This window comes from Lissotriton helveticus, chromosome 3_1, assembly GCF_964261635.1.
Source record: "Lissotriton helveticus chromosome 3_1, aLisHel1.1, whole genome shotgun sequence".
In the NCBI taxonomy this organism is placed as follows: domain Eukaryota; kingdom Metazoa; phylum Chordata; class Amphibia; order Caudata; family Salamandridae; genus Lissotriton; species Lissotriton helveticus.
In genome coordinates, this window is record NC_136061.1 from 1,327,369,997 (window position 1) to 1,327,396,934 (window position 26,938).

Here is a 26,938-nt window from a genome sequence, read left to right on the forward strand (position 1 = left end):
CAAGGAAAACAGTCTCCCACGCACTCATTACCAGCAGGTTGGACTACGGAAACACACTTTACGCTGGATTATTACCCAAAGGTAGCTGTGATACTTTTTTTAAATGACTATTAGACAGTCCAGTTTCTCTTTTTTTTAGGTTAAGTCTAGAGTCAGTGCACATGAGCTGCAAGGCATCTGTATTTCGTCTGTGATGTTTGGCCACACCCACTGCCTTTCATAGGTTCCTTCCTTTGCCTTTCGAGCTGTCTTTGTTTCGTGAGGCGCATTAGTGCCATTTGTCCCTCCTTTGGGTGTGTATGTCACGCCCATGGCGACTGGCCCTGTTACAAGGTTCATTTCGCTTCAGGCCATGTCTCTTACTTGCGGCCCACTTTTTAGTTACATTTTTTTTGGCTGGAACAAGAGCGCTCGTGTTTTGACTCGCTGTTGGTTTCTGGGTAACTTCATTTTTACATCTCCTCGCAATGTGTCCACATAATGGGAGATGCTACGCGCCCTCATCCATGTTAACAAACTTTTAATTTATGGGTTTTTGGGACATAAACATGTACAGTTTGTCATCTCAGCCAATGCTTGTTTGTGAATATTCCTATATACACAAGAGGGTACGTCAGGATGGCGCTCCTGTTCCTGGGTCAGCTTTGTTTGACTCTGCTGCTGTGCCTTGTCACTCTGCAGTTGATAAAACTAATGTGGATGCGCTGCCTGCTGCCTCTCGAGCAACCGCTGTCCCCATCCTCGGCAACCTTTCGACCCTGGGTTTTAAGCTGGACCCTGAGACCCTCATGCATGTATGGTATAAATTGCACAGATCGCTCCTTGTGATCTTGAGCAGACGGCTGACTTGTACATCAGTCTCGCTTATGTTCCGACTTCTTATGTGTTTCAGGAAAAGGACCCAAGCGAATGTGAGACTATCTTTTTTAAAGCTATTTGGCCTTCAAGATATAAACATTTTAAACATTTTTTTTTAAGTACCAGATAAAACCTCCATGTAGATTAATGCATAGGTTATTCAGCTGTCTGTGTAACCATTAGCTTAAGATTCCATTTGGACCAACCTCGCATTTCATCCTTCCAATGCTGGGAAAAAACAGTATCATAACACCTTTCTTTAGGGGGAGTTAGGTTCGCAGCACTACGGTAGTGTGTGCTACATAAAAACCAGTAGCTGAGCAGGCCTACCAGCAGTACGACCTAAGTGGGTAAATTACGAATTTTATCTGATCAACAAACATAAAAAAATGCCATACTCCAAGTGTTTTTTTAGAAGGGAAATTTAAAATTCCCTGATTTCTTTTTCTCAATCTCCCATTCCCAAATCTTACAATGTATATATTAAATTTAAAGTGCTGTCATTAATCTTTTAACCACCATGGTGTTCACAAGGTATTCCCCCCCCCCCTTCCCCCTTGTCAGGTGGTCTTCTCTAACAACAAAAATGCAAGACTTATAACTAACAAACAACTTCAATCGTTCTCCTTAAACTTTTTTTCTTGGGAATATAATTGTACTGTAGTGTTTTATCGTTTTGTATAGGAGTGTCACAAAACGATATATTTCAGTGTTAACTTTAATACAATAACTGTAAGACGGAAATTCATAGATAATGGAAGGCATGGCAAAAATTCAGTTTACCTAGATGTAATCTAGCGTTATTTCTGACATTTCTCATTACACTTCTTAGATGACTTGCACTGGGCATTGGCGTTTTCTCGAGAAGCAGGAAGGGTAGGGAGAATAAGCCTCCTTACATCGCATGCCTTTTCTTCGCATGCAATTACAATGCGGTTGTTACAACGACCACTTTGTAACAATGCATACCATTACCCTGTAAGTCGTAACAACGACTTGCTCTAGGCCGTGCGCTGGATTTTGGAATTGTATAATTTACTATTCCAACTCCAGTATGTGCAACAGTAGGGAAGGTGTTGGATTTTAAATCCAACACCTTCTGCCCCCTCCACAAGTCGTTGTTACGATGATGTGCCACACCTGAAGAATAGAGGAAAAGGGTTTACTCACATGAGGACCCGTCCGGGTAGTCAATGTGAGGACAGGCTGTTAATCCAATGGGGTATGTAGGTAGGCCAGAGGGGCTCAATTAATTTCACGCCACAGCCGTAGCGTTGTAGAATCCCTTTGTGGATTAACAGTGACAATACACTGGGAGTTTCTCTCTGTAGAAGATTAGAAAAGCGGTACAGAGCTCCACGTGTAGATTTAGAAAAAGACGCATCAGTCAAGCTGACTGATGCGTCTTTTTCTGAGTAAACCCTTTTCCTCTATTCTTCACGTGTGGCACATCATTTTCACAAGGCTGCGCAATCATAAATTCAAATGTCCCATCATCAATAGTCCTGAAGAGACACCACATTCTTTTGAGGGTCGAAATGCCGTTGACAAACAGAAGAAGCAAACTATTTTCCCAGCACATATCATTTTATATAGCTGTTGTTCACATGGAATTATTTTGATAATGGTCGACTTGTACAAACTGTGGAAACCTTGTATATAATATTCACATTGTCACTTAGGTTTAGGTTCCCTTTGTCACTTGGGACACTATGCACAAATGTTGTTTTGATGCATAATGTTTACTCCTAATTTTAAAAAATCCATAAAATATACTACACTGGATTCGGTGTTTAGTGGTTCCTTCGTACTCTGCCATTATCTAACCCTCTATATTACGATTGTGCTTATGTATCATAATGTATAGAATTCCACAGGAACCACTGTTTTTCTTATATAACTATTTCCCTGGTTCTATAGTGAGTATGGTTCCCATGTTTCTCTTGAAGCAAATAAGTAATGAGCACCACAAAAATCACAGAAGTGTATTTTTTATGTGCATAGCTCTGTGGGTTATTGCAGTTGTCATAGAGATCCTTTTGTTACTGTGCAGTTCATAATTTACAATAGTAATCTGGCACAATGAGCTAATAACTGCTATCATAGAGCTGCATGCACACACATTCGTGCATGCACTAATATATTTAAACACTTTGGGCACGATTACCAAAGTTGCAGCTGGATCTTACTCTTATGCTTTACAAGCTTACTCCTGAATTTCAGGAGTAAGCGATTAAACCACTTGGCATCACCATCAACAATACACTCACACTAAATTCCCATCTCAAGAACTTAGCAAAAAGTGCACTCTTCACTCTCCGGCATCTCAAAAAAATCAAACCTTTTATCTCAGCTGAAGACTTCAAATAATTATCCAGTCTCTTGTTCTATCCAAAATAGACTATGGAAATGCCCTTCTCTGACACCCCCAAAATCCACCTGGCCCCCATCAAATCCGTTCTCAACCTCGCCGCTAGGTTAACAACAAACTGTAAACGCTTGGACCACATCTCCCCTGCCCTCAAGTCTCTCAAGTGGCTCCCCATTGAAGGCAGATCCTCGTATAAAAGTGCCTGTATTACTCACAAAGCCCTTTACCAGAAGACCCCATTCTACCTCTCAACTAAACTTAAAAAAGCTGGATGTGCCCGAACACTGAGAAGCACCAACTCTCTTCTTCTCATTCCCCTCCTACTCAAAAAAAGCTGCTTCGAAATCCCGCTCCTTCTCTGGTAAGGTCCCTACCATTTGGAATGCCCTACCCAAAGACCTTCGATGCAACCCCTCTTACTCCAGATTCAAAAAAGACCTTAAAATTCATTTGCTCACTAAATTTTGGGGAAACTAAATCCTGGATCTCCTTTCTGACTACCTCTCCTCCTCCCTCCTTAGATTACTCCCTCTTCCCCCATTCACCCCCCCATTTTTCACTTGTCGCCTCCCTCTCCCCCCTTTTCTTTACCACTCACTACCTACTATGTCCTTTGAATCCTCCTTGACATACTATTAAATTTACTATTTACAATAACATTCTGGTTCTTGCAACTTGCTTCTCTATCTCTTCCTATATGTACCTTTAATCACTATTGTTTCCCTAAATTATTCCCTGTATTTTATATTGGTTTGAACAGCTGTATAACCCGTTTCGGCCAACTACCATATTGTTTTTTATTGTGTACTTCCATTGCTTATGTAAAGCGCTCTGATACCCTCGGGCGGAGCTAGCGCTATATAAAACCTTCAAAATAAAATAAAAAAAAGCCAGGACTTAGGGAAGCATGGCTAAACACTTAAAGGACACAAAGGCAAGAACTATTGGCTATGCCAGTGCTTGTTTAAATACTGTTATCAGTACTTGTTTATCTTAGTGGTTTAATCAGAGACATTCCCTGTGGGATCGTACCCAGGAATGTTTTTCCCAAAAAGTATTGGTTCGGTGAGATGTCGTAGTGGACTAATGCACCCACTGCACAATACTGTACAAGCATGGGACTGGTTGAGATTCCATGCACCCCAACTCAGCCTTTCGTCCTTGTAAAGTCCATGAGGTGAGTGACGCTTTGAGGCTTACAGGATCAAGATTTCTGCATGTTTTAATTTGCTAGGGAAGACGATCTGTTGGTGTTTCTTATTTAAATTATGTATTGTTACATACTCTTGCTGAATAGCTGAGATGACTTTGAATGTCTAAGTACTTATAACAAATGTGATATATCATCGAGTTCTGCCTTTTGCCGTAATACCTTGAGTTTGCTTAACAAATGTGTTAAAGAAGAGTGTGACAACTTAATCAGTTATTATATTTATAATTGGAGGAGCTAAGGATCTTTTATATGCTACCTTTTTCCACCCACTCCCTGACGTCCCCACTACCCCATGGCAGGAAATATAATAAAAGAGCGCATTGTACATCATTTTTGTTTTGAAGAAGTTGCTACGTTTTCAAAACTAAACTAAAACTGAACTAAGTTAAATAAATATTAATGCAGCATACTATTAAGGGGTGCATAAAGAAGAGTGTCGGTATTGGTTAGGAACTCCAGTAAAAGTTTAAAGAAAGCCTTTAGGAAGGAACCACGTTGCACTCAACTGTAGCCCAAGAAGGTGTCTTTTTTTTTTCTTTTATACGAAGTTGATTGTTTTGATTTTTTATTGTTTATTTCCATTGGGCTTTATTTCCTCTTGTCACTAAATGGTGATAAACACTATTCTTGAGTCATCTATTCACCTGGGTGAGATGGAGCACGCTAGGGTCATTGGAGGAGAAAGACTAGTAGGGGTGAAAAAGAAAGTTATCAACGCAAGTACGTGGGTGGAAAGTGCTTTTGCCAGAGAATGCAAATGATGATGATAAACAAACTGTTGCCTAATCATTTTCTGAGGCAAGATCTAATGTGTCCTCTCCAATTACCGAATTAAACCTCGCTTCGGAAAAGCAAGTATAGCACTCGACAGACACTTCTTGAATGGCATCTGGACACAAAGGCTCACAGCTAAGACCTTACCACAACCACTGGAATCCGAGATGTGCAACACAAAGGTGTTTCTATGTATCTAGTGTGCTTTTCACCCATGATTTGTGTTGTGTTACTTTAATACTGTTGCTCGTAGTAAGAAGCGTCCTCCCTTGAAGTTTTTCCAGCAACCTAGCACAGTGTGTTGTATTTCTGGTGCTTTTATAGAATAATTATAGGTTTTGGGATATTCGAGCACTCGGCAGTGTCACTTGTATAGCATGAACCCTTTGTTTGGGCATGTTTGGTTTTCTTCAAGTAATTTCTGCACTAGTGTTTACTGGTGGTGGTAGGATATATTCACATTATTCGCCATTCACTTGCTCCTCACTGTTTCTGGCCGGAGAGCAAATTCAATACCCATTCAACAGTCCTTGCATAGCTTTTTGTACATGGTGCAGAAGAGCTGTGTCTGTATGGGCATGCTCATTTAATGAATGAATGGTTAAGTGCAGATAGAGCCAGCCACTCATGCTTTTGGAAATGCTTCAGCTATATGAAGGTGTCAATGTGTTAGAAACACAGACTGCCCTGTTCCTGGACTGTCCTTTGGGTGTCCTTGTTCAAGTGGACATTTATCTGTGTCATTTCTGTGTACACATGTTTGTATTGTTACGAAAGTTGTCAACAGACTTGAATCGTTTTACAGAGTGTACATTTGTAGACAGTTATTACATTAAAACTATTTAAAATAATTGTCCTGTAGTTTCAGATTACCATTGACTAAATAAGTTCATTCATGCAATCAATAGGCAGCTGTGTCACAAATTCTCTTTTCCTCTTTCTCCTCCGGGTCCTATTGCACTACAGTGTCGAAAAAACACGGGAAACTCATCACCTTCCTTCGCACATTCATGAAGTCCCGCCCTACAAAGCAGAAACTGAAGCAGCGGGGGATCCTGAAGGAGCGGGTGTTTGGATGCGACCTCGGGGAGCACCTCCTCAACTCTGGCTATGACGGTGAGAAACACTGAACACTGCTTGCCACTGACATATTTCTCTAGAAGGGTTAGCAAAAGATACAGAAACTGGAACATTAATTCCTTATCCTTATCTTTCAAAATCTTGTGATATTAACAGATAACAAAAAATGCAATAGATGTAAGTATTGTTTGTATCTACGTGTGGAGTAGTGCTGCAGGGGGTTATGTGTGTTTTACCTCATGTGAATGTCCTGAAAGTGCTAGAATCAAAAGAGGAATACACTTCATGCTTGTCCATTGGATATCAGGTCTCACAAGCTATGAAAAGCACTTCCTTAAAGCACATCACACTACTTTTTGAAGCTGACTTCTATTTGACTCGCAATGTTGCATCGGTTATTAACAATATTTATTTTTCCTAAACTACTCGGGTGAGAATTTTTTTAATTAATGTCCAATTAGTTCCCATGCTGATCAAGTTATTTGTCTGGAAGTCTCAGCAGCATCTACCTGAGACTTCCAGAGCACTTCATCCAGAATCTGGATGCTTGAACTATTCTCTGACTGGCCACATTGATAGCACACATCTCCAACTCTCAGCAGCATCTACCTGAGACTTCCAGAGCACTTCATCCAGAATCTGGATGCTTGAACTATTCTCTGACTGGCCACATTGATAGCACACATCTCCAACTCTCACTACCCAGCAACAATTGGCTGCCAACTCTCAATTTACAACAACAGTTAGTGATTTTCAGTAGAGTATACTTTCCCCCCAATTGATCAACATTCAATATTAAACCTTTTATGGACTTACTCCCTCTTTTTGCTCATAAACTGCAGAATTTAGTAAACTGGCTTATTCTGCGGCCCACCTTCGTTTCCTTGCACTGCAACCAAAATTAATGACTTTACTGCACAGGCCTTTACCATTCATGTCTTTCACATGAAGATAATTATAGTTAAGGTAAGTTTACTCCCTACCATAATGTGTGTTTGTGTGTGTGTGGTGTGTGTGTATATATATATATATATATATATATATACACACACACACACACACACACACACACACGTCTACACACACACACACACACACACACACAGAGGCTGCCTCGGAGTGCCTAGCGAGATTTTCAATGAGGGGCTATGGCAATACCTTATTGAAAAAGACCCTGAATAAGGTAAGGAGGATACAGAGAAATACTTTATTGGTCACAGCTGATCCTAACGTGACGAGGAATAGAGACATCAACAAAGAGAGTGGAAAATTCAGACTAATCACTCCGTATTCCAGAGGAGCGAAAGATCTGAAGGCTATGCTTAACAAGAACTGGCATATACTGAAGACTGACAGTATATTAAAGGATGACTTACCCGTACATCCTTTAATTACGTTCAGTAGGGCAAGGTCATTAAATGACAGGTTAGTCTCGAGTCATCTAGACAAACTTCCTCCTAAAACCAACTCTTTAAAACAGATGGCTGGTTTCTTTCCTTGCGGTCACTGCAAGGCCTGCAGTGGCAGCAAACGTGTACTGTCATACATCATTCCAGACACCGGCAAGACAGTGCAAATCAAGCACTTCATCACATGCAGTACACAGTTTGTAGTTTACTGCCTAGTCTGCCCGTGTGGCCTTAGCTACATCGGCAGTACTATAAAGGAACTCAAACTGAGGATTCTTGAACACCAGCGAGCAATCGAAAAAGTAGATATTACATACCCGGTTGCTCGGCATTTTGCTGAGGAACATGACAAAGATCGCACTAAACTGCGATTCTTTGGATTGGACATTGTCCCACCAAATGCAAGAGGAGGCGACCGCTTAAGGAGACTCCGTAGACTCGAGTCCAGATATATCGTAGACCTTTCGGCTAAACATCCGGGAGGGATGAACAGCGGTGAGGAGCTTTCATGTCATTTGGGGAAATAGAACTATGGCCTGTAGTAGGACTAATGATAAGCACCCTCTGTCCATTACCAGTTGGAAGACCATCTGTACATCTTGTAAAATGTATATTTTGTATATTTTGTGGATAGTGTAAATACTGTATCTGAATAACACCAAAAGAAATCCCGAAATATCAACTCTCCTTGCTGGAATGATATAGATATTAAATTAACTGTATTAACTGCATTCCTTGTAGAAGACCACTAGACTGCGCTTTACCCGTTCCGTCGGGTTCAAAGTAAGGACGTAACTATGTAGATATGTATATATGCAATATATGGAAATATGTATGTACGGAGTGTGATTGGTTCAAATTGGAACCTGATAGGACAGAGAAGTAGGTTTTCCTTCTCACTTTGTTTCTTATGCTGCTCCCCATCATGGGTCTTGAATAACCAGAGTAATGAGTAATGAACATCAGCACAAGGATGATTTGACCACACTGGATATATCGTACTTACATATGTAACTTTTTCCCTTACGTCCCTGTATTTTGAACGTTCTCTTTGTATGTATTTTGAACGTTCTCTTTGTATGTTTGAGACAAGAGTTATTGTTATTATTTTTTGCACTGTTTTTTCTGTAAATATGACATTTACTTTTCAACATAGGACATTAGCCGATCCACGGCTTTATTTTCAACTCACCTTAGCACTTAGGGATGAATTGTAACAGATCCAACATTTGGATATACACCCTTCCAATATGGCGCCCATAGAGGCACAAAGGGTTACAGTCCTATGTTTATGTCAACTTTTGCAGACTTCTGTATTTGTATGGGATGTTTTGAAAGTAACAAGTGACACACTGACGAAGGCTAACGCCGAAACGCGTCTGTGCTTTTTTGTTCCTTAATAAATAACTTGGACACCTCTTGGTTTGTGAGTGCTGCCTCTTTGAGCTACATACGAAGAGTTTGAGCGTCATATATATATATATATATATATATATATATATATATATATATATATATATATATATATATATATATATATATTCCAAACGAAAAGACACGCACTGATCTGTGCTGTACAAACGGGCCCTCCAGAAGTGCTTCAATGAAAGGTCTTTATTCCAGGCAAGATTATTAATATCACACGTTTCGCCTTCTGCGAGCCTTAATCATATGCACGTTGATGGCAGACTTGTCTGATCTTTTTAAAAACGTAGCTCCAAACAGTGAAGAAGGACCAGATTGCACACGTGTTGCTATATTTAAAGTAGGAGTAAAGCAATCAGTTACGAAGTACAATCAGTACGAAGAGGTGTGGCGCCGCGGCCAGGGCGACAGACTCCGGAATCTGGGGATCACTGTTCGATCCCCGGCACCGGCGGCAGATTAGCCCAGCTCCATGTGACTCTGGGCAATAGCTTGCTTAATCTTCCCGACGCCCCCCAGCGCCTAGAGACCCTTACGGGTGATTGTGCGCTTTACAAATGTGGATTATTATTATTATATCAGATCTTTTGCATAAAGACAGTGACTATTTTCATCAGTTCTTGCGCATGTGAATCCTTCACAGTTAGACAACTTTGCATTCTTAATTTCAGCACTGTCATTATTTTACATGTTTATCACAATTATCAGGACCACAATGTCCATAATGCTTAGTTATTGCTTGCTATTGAATTACCGATCCTCCCCTGTTTCATGTTTCATTTACTGTTCCAAAATGCCTCTTTAACGTCTTTGAAGGATATAACTCCATGTGTGGCAAAGTCATTTAGTTTCAGTCTAATGTCACAGAGATACCACTCCCATTCCAAACTTAGTTCTCACAATAGTTTTTGACTTGCCTTTTTCCTCCTATTTCAGTCAGCAGGTCATGCTGACTGAAATACAAGAAAAAGGCAAATGCTATTTCAGATGGCACGTCGTGCTAACTGAAATACAAGAAAAAGGCATCTCAGCGCTCTAGGATCGAAGCTTCGACACCTTCCACAGGGCCTTTTTAGCGCCCCGGTTCATAACCCTTTGGTAGATAACACTCGAAAGACAACCATCGAATGGTTTTTTCCACATTTTTCATTCTGCCATCTGGACTCGGGCCCGGTCTGACTTTACCGTCCAACTTTGACGCTATTGTTTTCTACTCGAGCCACACAAAGTGATGGAAAAAGCTCCCTTCATCGTCTGCTCCAGGTGCCACGATAAATGTTCCAGGAAGGATCAACTCTCTGTTCAAATTTCCGGTGGTGAGGAACCCCATAGATAGATCTCTTTTCCACACCACAGAACGCAAAATGCCAAAGCTTCGCCTCCAGGTTTCTCACTCAAAGTCCAGAAGTCAATGCCCTTTGGATTAGCTGGTCAGGTATATTTGCTTACGCTTTTCCTCCTATCCTGCTCATTCCTTACGTGGTTCAAAAGCTCACACAAACATCCCTCATTCTAATCCCAATATCTCCAACATGGGCTGGACAGCATGGTTTACAACCCAACTTAACTTTTGATTGTGCCACATGGAAAGCTGCCACTTTAGCTACAGCTTCCAACTCAAGACCAAGGAAGAGTCACACACCCCAACCCCAAACAACTGAATGTAGTGATCTGGCTCCTGAAGTCTTAGAATTTTGATATCTTGATCTGCCACAAAAATGCATGGCCATTCTAAAACAAGCTTGTAAGCCTACCACAGGAGCATGTTACGCAGCCAAAAGCAAAAAAGTTTGTCCATTACTGCATGGGTAAACAAATCCAGCCACTTTCTTTCACAGTAGAAGACATTATTTCCGGCTCCACCAACAACAATCAGGTCTTGCGTATACCTCTTTCTGACTGCAGTTAGCAGCACTCGCTGCATACATGCAAAATTGACCACACGTCTTTGTATGAAATCCAAATAATTACATCTTTTATGGAAGGATTAGAAAGAGTCATTCCTCCCTCCATCCTGCTAGTGCCTAACCAGGCTTATGGGTCCACCTTTTGAACCACTATATTCATGTTATCTACAGTTCCTCACATGGAAGGTAGCATTTTTGGTGACCTTTAGCATCTCTTAGATGAATAAGTGCACTCAAAGCGCTCACTCAGGGCGAACCTTTCTTTCAAATTTTCAGATAAATTAGTACTAAGAACAAACTCCAAATTTCTCCCTTAAGTAGTTTCTGCTTTTCATTTAAACCATTGAGCTATCAGTGCTATTTCCTAAGCCAGACCTGGTAGCAGAAAGAGTTATACACAATCTCAATGTTAAAGGAGCACTGATGTACTACATTGGGATAACATAACCCTTTAGCAAAACACAGCAACTTTTCGTTGCTTTTTCAAACCCACAAAAGGGTTCACCTATCTCTAAAGCAGGAACTGCAAGATGGAGTAAGATTTAAACAACTTGCTACCACAAAGCTAAGCGATTCCTACCCACAACTACAAGAACTCACTCCACACTTAAAAAGGTGCCTCCTTGGCTTTCGTAAGAAACATTCCACTAGCAGATATCTGTAAAGCAGCTGCATGGAATAACTGACCCACCTTCACAAAACACTACTATGTCAATGTATTAACTAACCAACAAGCTAGAGTGGGTTAAGAATACTTTTTCAAACATCTACATCAACTATTGGCTAGCCACCACTTTTGGGTAGCACTACTTTATATTCAATGCTAACCATATGCACATACTGGCAACAGATGTTATGACTGGAATGTGTTACGTACCCTGTAGCCATCTAATTGTAGCGTGTAGTGCTGTAGATTCATGTGCATCCACGCTCCTCCCCAGACGCTAACAGCTGACACACACACTCAGCCTTATCAAAACTTTACTTGCTTGTTCATCCTTACTGTTACTTTACTGATTCTCTTCTAGGCGCACCCGATGAGCCAAAAATCAGTCTAACTAACGAGTCGATGACCATGCACAATACAGACTAAAGGAGGAGTCAACGTACCTTCAAAAGACTTCTTCGGAGAAAATAAGTTCCAAATGACTGAGCCAAACACTAGATGGCAGGAGTGTGATAAGCATATGAATCTCTGGCACAACAAAGTAAGAATAGATGCCTACAGGGTATGTAACATATTCCAAAAAGGGATGGGAGGATGTTCGAAATGGGGGTCTACAGTTGGCAGAGGTAGGTACCTTTGTCCAAATAGGGACCCTTACTTCTAGTCAGGGTAAGGAGGATACACTCCTAAAATACCCCCTGCTCAGTCCCTTGGTAGCTTGGCACGAGCAAACAGGCTTATCTCAGAGGCAATGTGTGAAGCATTTGTGAACACACACATTAACACAGTGAAAACACTACAAATGGACACCACACCAGTTTAGAAAAATACGGAATTCTTATCTAAACACAGAGCAAGACCAAACAACAAAAATCCACAATACAGTATTAAAAATAAGGCTTTCAAATGGTAGAAATAGTTCAGTTCAATGCAAGTTGTAAATGCAACACTTTTCTCAAAATTACCTTAGATGTGTCATGCAAAGCAAACAAAATGGCCGCAGGGAAGGTGATTCGTAGGTTCTATACACGCAGGGGAGGTGATGCGTCTGTTCCTTACTGCAACGCAGGGGAGGTGATGCTTCGATTCCTTACTGCGTGGGAAGTTGATGCATCAGTTTCTTACTGCGGACCCCAACGATGCCACAGTCTTGGCGCCTCGATGCGATGTGTCGATCCGGTACGATGCTTGTCTTCGTGCAGCTGCACAGCAGGCTTGCGTCTGGATCGGTTCGGCGGCGGCAATTTCTCGAGCCGCGGCAGGCGCTACGACGGTTACTTCTGCGATGCGTCGGAAAACCAGTGCAGATGCGACACTCTTCTTCGATCTTGCGTCGATTTGCCAGATCCCAGCGACAAACAGTCTCCAGAGGTCCCAAACAGCAGTAGGCACCTCGTTGCAGATTGGAATTCCCAGCAAGGAAATTCAGGGGAGCTGGTGGTCCCTGAGACTTCAGAACAGGAGGCAAGCTCAGTTTCAAGCCCTTGGAGATCTTCCTCAAGATGACAAAGCAAACAGCAAAGTCCTTTTCTCCTTTCCTTGGCAGCAAGCAGCCACTGCAGGCCAACCCCAGACAGCAAACAGCACAGGGGCAGTATTCCTCCCCATCTTATCTGGCTCTTCTCCTTGGCAAAGGGTTCCTCTTGATTTCCCAGAAGTGATCTAAAGGTTACCCAGGTGTATCATCTCGTTTTTGTGAATGTCCCCAGAATGGGAACAAAGTCCTCTAGCAAAGGTGTGCTTGTGTGTGGGTGCGAGGAACATGGGACCTGGGGGCAGATGCGCAGATTCTGTGATGCGCCTGACAGTAAAGGTTTAGATGTAAGTGGGAGCATTTCAGTCACTCACTCCACAGATCTCCAATCACCAGACAGGCTGACAGCGGAGAGGGTGGATCTACAGGCTCTGCCTGCGAGGAGCTACGAGAGAGTCCAGGCGCTATGTACTGTGCTCATCATGTCTGGTTCATTCATTCAATTTAAAAAAGATGCGCGGTTTAAAAGCCCGAAACATTCACGTCCGGCGTTCAGTCCACATTCTAAGAATACACTGATCCCATTACAGATGTCTTGCATACTATTCACACACTCTTCAGTTATGTAAATTAAGATATAAGTAGCCTCTGTCCGGTGAGAGAAGTGATGCTAAGAACTGGAAACATCAGACTCAGGAGTTGAATTAATTGAAGGCTGAATACATTAGTGGTTCATACAGTATTTTTCCACTTCTAACTGCTGACAATAACTGGTGTGTAAGGAATCACTCACTGAACTAAAGCTCCTCTCTCTAAACGACAGTCTTTATAGTGGAATGTTTTTCAAGGCGCAACAGAGGCCGTTTTCACAATAGAGAGCCTAGAGGACAATTTTTAAAAACAGCGCTACTTTTGCATATGAATGGAATAAAAACTCCTCACCAGCAGTTTGTCATTAAACATAAACATGTACAGTCTGTCGGAGTATAACAATTACTTACAGCTCTGTAATAACCCATTGCTACAACGTGAAGTAAATATGGAGACCAAGCGCTTTGGGAATACACAGTACAAAACCGGAATGATTCTAGAGTACGAGATGAATTCACAAATGAATCGCACACTCACACTTTAATACCTCAGGCAAAACATGTGAAATGCCACTTGGTTTGTTTTAAACATAAGGCATTATAATTCAAATTTAAGGCAATTGTTCATCCTTGTACCCCGGTGCCTCTGCACCTGCTCCACTATCGATTGCTATTGTGCTGAGAGGATTATAGAGTGTTAACAAACACCAGCCACTCCTGCCAAATTTACAAAAGACCTTGCAAATGGAGCCACCTGAATTCATTTACACTTTGTCAGTTCCAATATCCATCAGTTGTTTAACATTGTCCTCAAACTTCAAAGAGGAAACCTAAAAGGGAGATGTTCGCGCCCAGGCCCTACATATAACAAGCATTGGCATAGTCAATAGGTCTCGCCTTTGGGCTCTTATAAGTGTTTAGCCATGCAAATGCAACAGTTAATGTTGCTGCAGTAAGGATATTATGCTGCATAACATAATACTTATAAGGTCCCAAAGGCGAGACCTATTGGCTATGCCAATGCTTGTTTGTCTTTGGCCCCTGTGTCCCAAGCCGTTGAACGGCTATTTGCCTCTTTGCCAACACTAGTCCTAATAACAGAAGGGTATTCTCCTTAGTTAGTTATTTGAGGAAAATGGTGAATTTCAGTTTTATTTTAAGTTTAAAACATTGTTTTCATTTAAATGTTCCCCTACTGGTGTGTGTTTGTGTGTGTGTGTACGTGCATGCATGTGTGTGTACGTGCACGCATGTGTGTGTGTGTGTGTGTGTGTGGGGGGGGTAATGAATTAGTGGTAAATGCATTGCGTGGTAAAAAGCAATGTTGTAGAGGCTGATTCCCATAAAAAATCATGTATATTCACTATGTGGTCAATCAATCATCTGATACTAAGCAGTACCACCATTTATGACTGCAATGAGTCGGAGTACATAGTGTCTTAATTGTTTGGAAGGTATACCTCCACTGATTCTGAAAATGTCTTTGACAAAATGGTTTGGTGTTGTGCATCACGATCCCATATTAACCCAAAAGTGGATCTTATGCGCTCTGGCATTAAGATTCTCCACACCACTGAACATCCGGAGTCCAGACTCCATAGCCATTTATTTACATACTGGGATACTTTGGCAAGAATTAAGTTATCTTGGGTGGCAGCTGTGGAGTGACGTGGTGTGCAATGGGATCTGCACAAAGACTAACACTTTGCTGTGGTGTCACCATTGTTGACCAAGAAGATAATTGTGTGGTAAAAATTGAATTAAGTTACATTAAAACCCAATGACTTGGTCTTTGAGTGGACCTCTCTCCAGTAACTTGCTAATTTCAGAAAAAAATACATGGATACAAAAACACTGAGGATAATAATGGCTGACAAAAATATATAATGTTAAAAGGCAAACAGGAGCTTAGTATGGGATACGATTTATGGTAAAGTATGAGAACAGGGAAAGCTCAGGTGTATGGAAGAGGGGATGGGCTAGGATAATGGAAAAAATACAAACAATAGATTTACATCTAGAACTCACAAAGTATATCATACAAGATCTTGTTTTAAAAAAGAGATCCCGGAATCAACCCCACAATATTAATCATCCGACATTGGCCTTGGGTTTTTTCCCCCGGAGTTTTATTTAGCGCGAACTTGACCCGAAGGTTTCAGAGCGCTTTACATGAGCACCAGTTCACACATTCATTTTTGTCAGGCACGGGGAGATTAAGTGATTTGCCCAAAATCACAGGCTGTTAAGCGTCCTCTCCGAGACTTGAACCCGGTTCCCCAGCGTCGAGATCTGCTGCTCTAGCCGTAAGGCCACATCCTCTTCAACTGGATTAAGTTGAAATGACCGCATCGGAACCTCTCAACGTGTTCCTATTCATCATAAGTTCACATTGTATTTCTGAGCCACGGTTAGATGAGCCAGTCATCCAGCATGCGACCAATCCTAAATAAGGGTGCGGAGCCACTTCTCAGAAAGCATGCATGCATGCATATTAAAATTTGGTAAGGCAGAGACGCCTGGAAGTAAATGAGAGAACAGTGAAACACAGTTTGAAAACCGCACCTTGGTTAATTATAAGCCTGACTGCGTGTCCCATATCCTAGCTGTCTCATTGCAGATTCAGTTTCCGGGTGGTTTCATTCTTGTCTTGACAGCTGGTCGTTCCTCCCATCGCAGATGCAGATCCAGTCTAAGCACTAGTAAGAAAACAAGCATTTGAAATGCAATAGGTCTCGGATTTATTTGAGTTAGAGCTAATGGCATTGTAAATGGCAATGTCTTTTAGCCATGTGTTATGGAGTGTATGCATGTGGTGTGTAGTCGAATTATGTGGGTTGGATTGGAATTGTAGCAATGGTGGCATGCTGCGCTTTAGATGAATATGTTTAAAAGTAAAGTGCACCATACTGCGATTGCCACAATTGTTAATTGTGGATGCGCTAACAATTGATGTGTGCACTGATGGCTGGTGGTGTGTGTGCCTGTATAAATTTTGCACTGATGGCTGGTGGTGTGTGTGCTTGGTGGAAGCGTGCAATGCCGGCTGGTGGTGTGTGTGCCTGGTGGAAGTGTGCAATGCCGGCTGGTGGTGTGTGTGCCTGGTGGAAGCGTGCACTGACGGGTGGTGGTGTGTGTGCCTGGTGAAAGCGTGCACTGACGGCTGGTGGTATGTGTGCCTGGTGAAAGCGTGCACTGACGGCTGGTGGTGTGTGTGCCTGGTGAAAGCGTGCAGTGACGGCTGGTGTTGTGTGTGCCTGGTGGAAGCTTGCACTGACGGCTGGTGGTGTGTGTGCCTGTAGAAATTTTGCACTGATGGCTGGTGGTGTGTGTGCCTGGTGGAAGCGTGTAGTGTTGGCTGGAGATGTGTGTGCCTGGTGGAAGCGTGCACTGACGGCTGGAGGTGTGTGTGCCTGGTAAAAGTGTGCACAGACGGCTGGTGATGTGTGTGCCTGGTGAAAGCGTGCACTGACGGCTGGTGTTGTATGTGCCTGGCGAAAGCATGCACTGATGGCTGGTGGTGTGTGTGTGTGTTTGGTGAAAGCGTGCACTGACGTCTGGTGGTGTGTGCCTGGTGGAAGCCTACACTGACAGCTGGTGTTGTTTGTGCCCGGTGAAAGCGTGCACTGACGGCTGGTGGTGTTTGTGCCCGGTGAAAGCGTGCACTGACGGCTGGTGGTGTTTGTGGCCGGTGAAAGCGTTCACTGACGGCTGGTGGTGTTTGTGCCCGGTGAAAGCGTGCACTGACGGCTGGTGGTGTGTGGTTGTGTTTGGTTGCGTGTGTGGTGGTGTGTGTTGGTGAGTGTGTGGTGGTGAGAGTGTGGTGGTGAGAGTGTGGTGGTGAGAGTGTGGTGGTGAGAGTGTGTGTGTGTTTGTGTGTGTGTTTGTGTGTGTTGTGTGTGTGGTTTTATGTGTGTGGTGTTATGTGTGTGTGGTGGACTTAGTTCGAGTTTTCCTACCTTGCACACTCGCACACTGCCCCTACACACACACACACACACACACACTGCTCACCCTACACACTCACACACTGCTCACCCTACACACTCACACAATGTTCACCCTGCACACTCACACACTGCTCACCCTGCACACTCACACACTGTTCACCCTGCACACTCACACACTCCTCACCCTACACACACAGCAGAGTGAGAGTGACAGCAGAGTGAGAGTGACAGCAGAGTGAGAGTGACAGCAGAGTGAGAGTGACAGCAGAGTGAGAGTGACAGCAGAGTGAGAGTGACAGCAGAGTGAGAGTGACAGCAGAGTGAGAGTGACAGCAGAGTGAGAGTGACAGCAGAGTGAGAGTGACTGCAGAGTGAGAGTGACTGCAGAGTGAGAGTGACATCATGAGTGACTGCAGAGTGAGAGTGACTGCAGAGTGAGAGTGACTGCAGAGTGAGAGTGACTGCAGAGTGAGAGTGACTGCATGAGTGACAGTAGAGAGTGACTGCATGAGTGACAGTAAAGTGAGAGCGACAGCAGACTTGTGTGCTCACTCTCACATGTGAGCACACAAATCGCATTCAATCAACCACACTCACATGGACAAACACAGACGGGCATGCAATCTGACAAACACACGAGAAACACAGAAGACACACATGCACAGACACGAACAAAGATGCGGACGCACAGGTATGCACAGATATGTTCCCACATAGTTATGTGCACATACTCGGATACACCCACAGTTAAATGTGCATATAAGCACACACCTAAGTGCGCCTTAACATATGCACCTAAAACAGACACACGTGCACACACACACAAACGTTGGCACCCAAGTGCGCACACAAATATAAAGCGTACATATGAACCAAGACCTATGAAGACTCACATATATGCACACAACCACACACACACTCAAATACACGCACACACACAGACTTAGATAAATGGACACAGACACACAGACTCAGATACATGCACATAGATACACACACAGCACAAGCACACACACAGGCTTTGATACATAAACACACACACAACACACGTGCATACACACACACACACTCAAATACATGCACACATACACATATTCAGATAAAGGCACACTTGCAGACTCGACCTCATGAAAGCAAGCCATTGGCTAGCACGCAACGACTTGATTCAAGGAAAAAGCCCTCAAGGCGGAATATGGGATGTGCAAGAGTAAAGCAGACACGCATTATCCTAACCACTGACCCCTTCCTGAAATCATATTTTTTTTATAATAGCTGTGACACTGTTGTGCTTCGAAATACCGTAGGGGAGTGTTGAAAATTGTGTTTGCACAGTATTATCAAATATATTACGCTCATGCTGTTCTGCCTGCGTCTTCGGACATCTCCAATCAGTGCACATTCAAAGAAATCCTCAACTTTAACAACCCCTGAAAGCTTGATATGTAAAGCAAGGTGCATGGGGTTTATCTCATTGAAGTGGGAGATATGCAGCCTCACTTCAGAACCAGTTTTCCCCAACACTTATTCAATGAATGAGGTGAGGTTTGAAAACACACACTGAGGTTTAGGTGCACACACACACACACACACACACACACACACACACTGAGGTTTACACACACACACAGACATACACTCTGCGGTTTACACACACACGCATGCACACACAAGGAATGTGAGAAGTTGGCCTGATATATGATGTTTCCAATTCTGGAACCACCCTGTATCAGTCCAAACAACCCTTATGGTGTCTGGTTGTAAGTCAACCTTATTAGACAAGCTATCCTAGGGGTAGCATGGACTAAGCAGCCTAAAGGCTTAACTTAAGAGGTCGTGTTAAGCGAGCTGTTTTACCACATACAATCCTGTAATACCAAATGAAAGGACACCACAAAAGTATATATTATAAAAATATATGTATTTATTACTAAAAACAATCCCCAGTATTCTTTATGAATAAAGGGGCACAAGCGTTAAATCAAAAGCACAGTATAACATACAAAGTTGCACAATTTTGGATGAGGCCAAGGGGCCACTCAAACCATACACTAAAAAAATGGTATAAGAGGGACCATTCGATCAGTGGTTAGGCCTAGAGCCTAGGGAATCGCTGGGAGCAGTCGGGACGAGCAATGCTGAAGTCGGGAAAAGCCCGCGAGATTCGGGTGCAGTGCAGAAAGTGCATGCATGCATCAATGTTAACCAATGGTGCGTAAAAGTTACAAAGTTAGAGTTTAAGGACACTTCCGCTGAACCTAGAGGAACAAAACTTAAGACACAGACCCTAGAGGTGTGTACCAGTGTGGGAACACCGGCGTTGCAATGTTACCTCACCCACAGGAAGTGGGTGCACAGGGTCGAAGTTGAGTCGGGTTTCGTCACGCAGGCTCTTGGTGCTTGGAGCTGAAAGGGCTGCAGGCGAGGTGAAGGAGAAGTGTCCGGTGGAGTCCAAGGGTGGACTCAGGTCGAAAAGTACCTGAAAGCAGAGGGGACAGAGTCTGGGTCACTCAGCAGTGACCAGGGTGGAACCAGGACGGAACCAGGCAATGTCGGGCGCAATCAGGTGGTCGTCGAGGAGCTTCTCTCCGCTGTCACGTGGGCTCTGGGGCATCTACGAAGTCCAGGAGCAGGTCACGATCTGTCCCATGCAGGCTCTCGCCGTCGGCGCTGTCGGCTTCAAGATTGGAGCAAACAACACTTGGCAAAAGCAATCCACGCGGAACTGGAAGATTGCTTCTCACTCGGACCAGGAGGGTCAGAGTGGGGGCTCCTTTTCAGGGGAGCTGGTTCAAATCTGGAGCAACCAGAATCACAAGTCGAATTTCAAGTTTCGTCGGCGCAGGGGCCACAAGCCAGCTGGCAAGGGACTGGCCAACGCGTTGAGCCAAAAGAAGCAGAAGGGCCCCACGCAGCACTCGTCGAGTGTGGAGGGCTGAACTTCGGTGCAAGAGTGGCTCAGGGTTGGGGCTTCTCAAACCCCGTTGTACAGCTTCGAGGGTCACTCGTGGGCTGCACGGTCAGCGTCTCGTGGACTTTCCAAGATGGCGTGCCCCACGCTTCCGGTCGCCTCCACGGGTCTCAGCTCTGCAGGGACTGTGGATCGGGCTGTTAGAAGGCAGGCAAGCTTGATCTCGTCGATCTCTGTCGCTCGAGTTCCGGCGGGAACTGCAACAAAGCACACGTCGAGGGCTGGATGGTGCCTGTTTGCACAGGGTGGTCACTCCTTGAGCACAAGGGAGATTTTTCAGTCTTCTACGTTGAGTAGGATGTCGAAGGGTCCAGAGTTTCGTTTCTTATGTTTCATCAGGATAATCTGAAGTGCATTGGCACTGCTCCCACTCTTATTCGAATCTGGGGGGCTGGATTACCTGCTAGGTCCCCTCCTATGGGTGGGACCCAGGAAGTGGGTGGATACGCCCCCTTCCTTTGATCCAGGCCGCGCTGGCACGAGGGCTGGAGTGCCCCAGAACCGGTTTGACCGGATTATGCAAGGGGCAGCCTTGTGCTCCCCAGGCAGTGTCTGGTTTCTTTCAAACCTCCCTGCTACAATCCACTATCTCCTGTCTGGGGGGTTGTAACACCGCCCTGCGACAGGAAACCCTTTGTCCAGGCCCCTTGGGCTGAGTTTCAGTCAGCTTCAGGGGGTCAGACTTGTGTCTGTGGCAGAAGCATCCATTTTGTGGATCTGAGGCCCTTTTAGAAATTAACCGCATTTAAGTAAAGTAACATGTCTTACCCCTCTAGAGGGGTGGAATGCTATCCCCGTCGCCAGAACTGGCGAGGGGATTGTAGGAGAGTAGGGTCTGCTATCCTATGGTCACCCCAAATTTTTGCTTTTTGCTTCACTGGTTTATGACTTAATGTGGCTGTGGGCCTGCTAATCAGACCCACAGCCTGCTGTTCTCTCTCTAAATTGTTACCCATGTACTTTAGGTGCATAACGACATTGGAACTGGTTCACCTTATTGGCCCCTGTAACAGTGTACCCAGGTACCCAGGGCATAGGTGCTTCCAAGGCCTACCAGGGGCTGCAGCATGTATTGTGCCACCCCTGGCTTGGCCTCCATATTTGACACAACTGGCTGATCACTCAGTTGGGGTAAGTCGGTGTAACCACCCCTTACTTAGGTGTAGTATGCCTATACCTAACCTAAAATGGACACATATGTTCCTATCAGTCACTCCTATAGAAGGCCTCATCAATCCTGGAGGCAGAGTGCTTGGAAATATGTGAGATGGTGCTCTGGCATGAGCTGAGCCTGTCTGCAGCTTTCGGAACCATGTCCTTTAGCTGTTTCATGATATGATACCATATACTCTTAAGTGCATTATGAACCTCGCGGTTAAATGCTATCTTGGGTTTGGCTTTATCAAAACATGTCGAGTAAGGTGTCATACGAATTGGAATACTACCCCCTCGCCAGTTCTGGCTACGGGGGTAGCATTCCACCCTTCTAGAGGGACACGACATGTACCTAACCTGAACCCCGGTTAAAGTTAAACAGAGCCTTAGCATCACAAAATGGATGCTGTCACCACAGACACAAGTCTGACCTCCTGCTGCTGGGAGTCCTTCCAGCGAGGGCAGCTTGGACAAAGGGTTTCCTGCCTGGGGAGGTGCTAGCACCACTCCAGACAGGATTTTGTGTATTGGGTAGGACAGGGCTGAATAGAATCAGACATGCCTGGGGCACACAAGGTGTCCCTGCGCATAGGCCAGTTCAAACCGGTGCTGGGGCTTTCCAGCCCCAGTCCTGGCGCGAAACTGGACAAAGGAAAGGGGGTGTAACCACCCCCCTTCCTGGTTCCACCCAGAGGAGGGACCTAGTAGGTGATCCGGCCCCCCAGATTCAAATAAGAGTGGGAGCTGTGTCCTGAGACTTCAGATCATCCTGAATCAACTTGAAATACAGAAGAAGACTGGACTTCGACATTCTGCTACACAGAAGACGGAAGAGAATCTCCCTTGTGGCCAAGGAGTGACCACCCTGTGAACACAGGCACCAACCAGCAACTCGACGTCTGCTTTGCCGCCGCCTCCCGCCGGAGCCCGAGCCCAGAGCCTGACAAGACCCAGACTCCCAGACTTCTCACCGCCCGATCCACAGTCCCTGCAAAGAAGGGACCCGTGGAGGCACCGAGAGACGTGGGACCGGACCTCTTGGAAGACCCCCGAAACGCTGACTGCGCAGCATCAGAGGCACCCTCGACGCTGTGCTTTGGGGTTTGAGAAGCCCCAACCTCGAGCAGCTCTTGCACCGAAGATCAGCCCCCCAGCATCTCCACGATCTGCGTGGGGCCCTTTTGCACTGTGCCACTCGACGCGCCATCCCGTCCACTTGCCACGTGGCTAGCGGCCATCTTGGCGACGAAACCTTCAACTTACACTGCGGGTCTGGTTGCTCCAGACTTGCCCTTGCTCCTGTAAAAAGGAGCACCTGCTCTGACCTTGCTGGTCCGAGTAACAAGCCTTTTTCGATTCCTGCGTGGCTTGCATTAGCCAAGGCCTGTTTGCTCCAATCAAGTTGCCGACACCGCCAACAGCGAGAAGCCTGCGTGGGACAGCTCGTGACCGACTCCTGGACGTCCTCGACCCCTCGTGTCCACGTGGCTGCAGAGAGAAGCTACACGACATCACCTGTTTGCACCCGACATCGCCTGGTTCCAATCTGGTTCCACGGTAGTCACTGGCTAGTGACTTTGAACATTGTCCCCTCTGCTTTCAGGTCTTCACCTCTTCAGATCCACCCTTGGATCCACCGGAACTCTTCACATCGAGCCGCCTGCAGCATCTTCAGCTCCAAGCACCATCGACCTGCGTGACGAAACCCGACACTACTTCGACCCTGTGCACCCGCTTCCTGTGGGTGAGGTAACTCAGCAACGCCGGTGTTCCCACACTGGTATACACCTCTAGTGTCTGTGTCTAAAGTTTCATCCTTCTAGGTCACTCGGAAGGTTCCTTAATAACTAACTTTGTAACTTTTACGCACCATTGACATTGCATTGGTAAAGCGTGCACTTTCCGCACTGCACCCGAGTCCCGCGGGCCTTTCCCGACTTCTTCACTGCTAGTCCCGATCAGCTCCAGCGATTCCCCAGGCCTCTTCACTTTCCCCATAGTGGTTCTTATACCACTATTTTAGTATATGGTTTAGGTGGCCCCTAGGGCTCATCCAAAATTGTGCAACTTTTGTGTATTTAAACTGTGTTTTGTTTTAACGCATTTGCTTCTGTGCTCATAAAGAGTATCTGGGATATTTGTAGAAATAAATCTATATATATTTTCAATATATATCTGTGTGGTGTCCTTTCATTTGGTATTCAAGGGATTGTGTTTGGTAAAACAGCTTGCTTCACATGCCTTTACAGAGTTTAGCCTAAGACTGCTTAGTCCATGCTACCCCTAGGATAGCTTGTCTATAAGGTTGACTTTACAACCTGCACCATAAGGGTTGCTTGGCATGGTACAAGGTGATCACTAGAACTAGTAAGCATCATATACCAGGCCAACTTCTCACAGGGATAGTATTCCAAATCGTATGACACCTTACACGACATGTTTTGATAAAGCCAAACCAGAGTTGCTATATAACCGCGAGGATTATAATGCACTTAATAGTATATGGTATGGCATTATCCTGAAACAGCTTAGGGATTTGTTCCAGACGGCTGCAGATAGGCTCAGCTCATGCTAGAGCTCCATCTCACATTAAACCACGCACTCTGCCTCCAGGATTGATAAGGCCTTCCATAGGAGTGACTCACAGGTTTATATGTGTCCAGATAAAGGTTTAGATATAGGTATACTATATCTAAGCAAGAGGTGATTACACCACCTTGCCCCAGCTGAGTGATCAGCCAGTTGTGTCAATTTAAGAACCAGCCAGGGGTGGCAAAAGATACGCTGCAGCCCCTGGTAGGCCTTGGTGGCACCTATGCCCTGAGCACCTATAGTGCATGGTAAAGGGGCTGACAAGGAGTCCATTTCCAATTGTGGTATGTACCTATAGCACATGTATTAATAATTTAGAGAGAGAACAGCAGGCTGGGGGTCTGATTAGCAGGCCCACAGCCTCAGTAGTCTAAAACCAGTGAAGCAAAAAAGCAAAAATGTGGGGTGACCATAGGATAGCAGACCCTACTCTCCTACAAGGAATAATAAGGTTTGAAGCACATACATCACACACGCGCCCTCACCCACACAAACACACACAATGAATAATGTGGTTTGTAACACACACATACACATCACACAAAAACACACAGGCACACACACACACACAGATACAATGAAGAATGAGGTTTGAAACACACACACACTTTTTCTATGTCTCCAATGGAATTGTCGGGTATGTGATACGACGGAGGCTTCACAGGGTTTCCCACCCAGGCACGAGGTGACCTTGGTCCCTGGGTCCGACAGGCCACCGGCAGCCGTGGCGCCCCCACTCTGCCGCCTCAAACATTGAACGTTCCTTTGCCCCGCCGGTCCGGTAGGTGAATCGGCGCAGAGTGGAATCAAGCTGTACTTGACCCCTGCCTTTATGAGCGCCTCAGTGTTTGCCTAAAACACAATCGGGCCTGACAAGAGAGACTGCTACCGTGTGACACGGCCCATTAAACAGATAGATGTCCACCGCCACACACCACCGCGGCGGCCTCGCAGCCAGCTTAAGTATTTGTTCCAAAAGCAGAAAAAAACGGCATAGATTAATGTCCGAGGAAGGGAGAGCTGCTTAAAAGAAAGGGTGGGAGTGTTTACATTTGCTGCATGTCTAGTTTCTAATATTGCAGAATTGAACGCAGCTGAGGTGACCCAACCCACCCCCAGCATCCACCCAAGCCCCGCCCCCTCACACCCACTTGCCTCTCCCTTTCCACTCCTATAACTGTGGAAACCTGTGGAATTGCTGCACTGTTTAGCATCTTTACTCAAGTTATCGACCTTGGAAAGATGGAGGGCTGAGCAGCACCTCTGGCACGGTGCCCTTCACCTGCACGGGGCACTCGGCCAGCCGCAGACGTATCTCGAGGGCCCGGCCCCAGAGAACCGAGTGCCAGTCGGTGCGCCCCCAGGCCAGGCCCCGCATGCGGTGAAGCCTCCATGTTTGCGCTTCTTTTGCGCTGTGCCCGCTCTGTGTGCATAGGGAGCAGCGGCGCCGGGCAGGGGACTGCGTTCACACAGTGCCAGTCAGTGCCCCCCTGGCCTCACGTGCGGTGAGGCCTCGTGTTTCTGCTTCTTGCTGTGCCCGTTCTGTGTGCATAGGGTGCAGTGGGACCCGGCCCCACGTGCGGTGAGGCCTCCGTGTTTGTGCTTCTTTGCGCTGTGCCCGCTCTGTGTGCATAGGGTGCAGTGGCGCCTTGGCCCCGGACCCACGTGCGGTGAGGCCTCCGTGTTTGTGCTTCTTTGCGCTGTGCCCACTCTGTGTGCAGAGGGTGCAGCGGCGCCCGGCCAGGGCGGCTGCATTCACACACTGCCGGTGTCAGACGTGTTCTTGCAGTCTGTGGTGGGTTGTGTGCATAGGGTGCAGCGGCGCCCTGGCAGAGCGGCTGCACTCACACACTGCCCGTGTCAGACGTGCTCTTGCAGTCCGTGGTGCTTTGTGTGTGATGGGGGGGGCGGGGCGGCAGACAAAGGGGCTTGAAAAGACGCAGCTGAAACAGCACACCTTTAGGGTGTGTTTATAAAAAGATGGTGTTTGCTAAAGGGCATGGTGTTCCTGGAAACTTAGACACGGCGGCACTTTCTTTTATAACGAACAACACTTCAGACAGCAAGGAGATCAGAAATGCAAGCGATCGAAAGCGATCGCGAACTACAAAAAAAGAGTGGTGCCAGGCGCGCGCCACTGCGACCGAAGAGTAGCCGAAGGCATCTGAAAAATGCACGGCAAAGAGCGGGACGGTTCGTGGAGGCACGTCTGCGCTGCGAGGGGGCCTGGCCACGAGAGCACACCGAAAAGAATGGGGCACGCGCGCCCGGCATCTGTCTTCAATTACCGCGGGCCCTGACAGCTGGTAATTGAAGAAATATGCCCTTCTGCTGCGCGTGTCCGCATGGAATATGCACTAGGCGGAGCAACTCTAACGCCTATGGCCTATTGCGTGCTAGCTTTTAAAAACACAGGCATGCTAGGTCCAATTGCCATGCAGCTGCCATAAATAACAAGCAAAAATCACGAGCTTTTCTGGAATTCGTAGGTTAGATTTTCGAAGT

At 45.4% G+C, this 26,938-nt stretch overlaps 1 protein-coding gene across 3 annotated transcripts in view; it reads left to right on the forward strand.

Moving 5' to 3' along the window:
* ARHGAP32 (Rho GTPase activating protein 32) overlaps nucleotides 1-26,938 on the forward strand; it is a 1,522,959-nt gene that overhangs the window by 1,091,815 nt on the left and 404,206 nt on the right. For all 3 annotated transcript variants that reach the window (XM_078681981.1, XM_078681982.1, XM_078681983.1), the window contains one exon: nucleotides 6,183-6,332. In XM_078681981.1, the coding sequence (XP_078538107.1) occupies nucleotides 6,183-6,332 (150 nt within the window). The remainder of the gene's footprint in view (nucleotides 1-6,182; nucleotides 6,333-26,938) is intronic.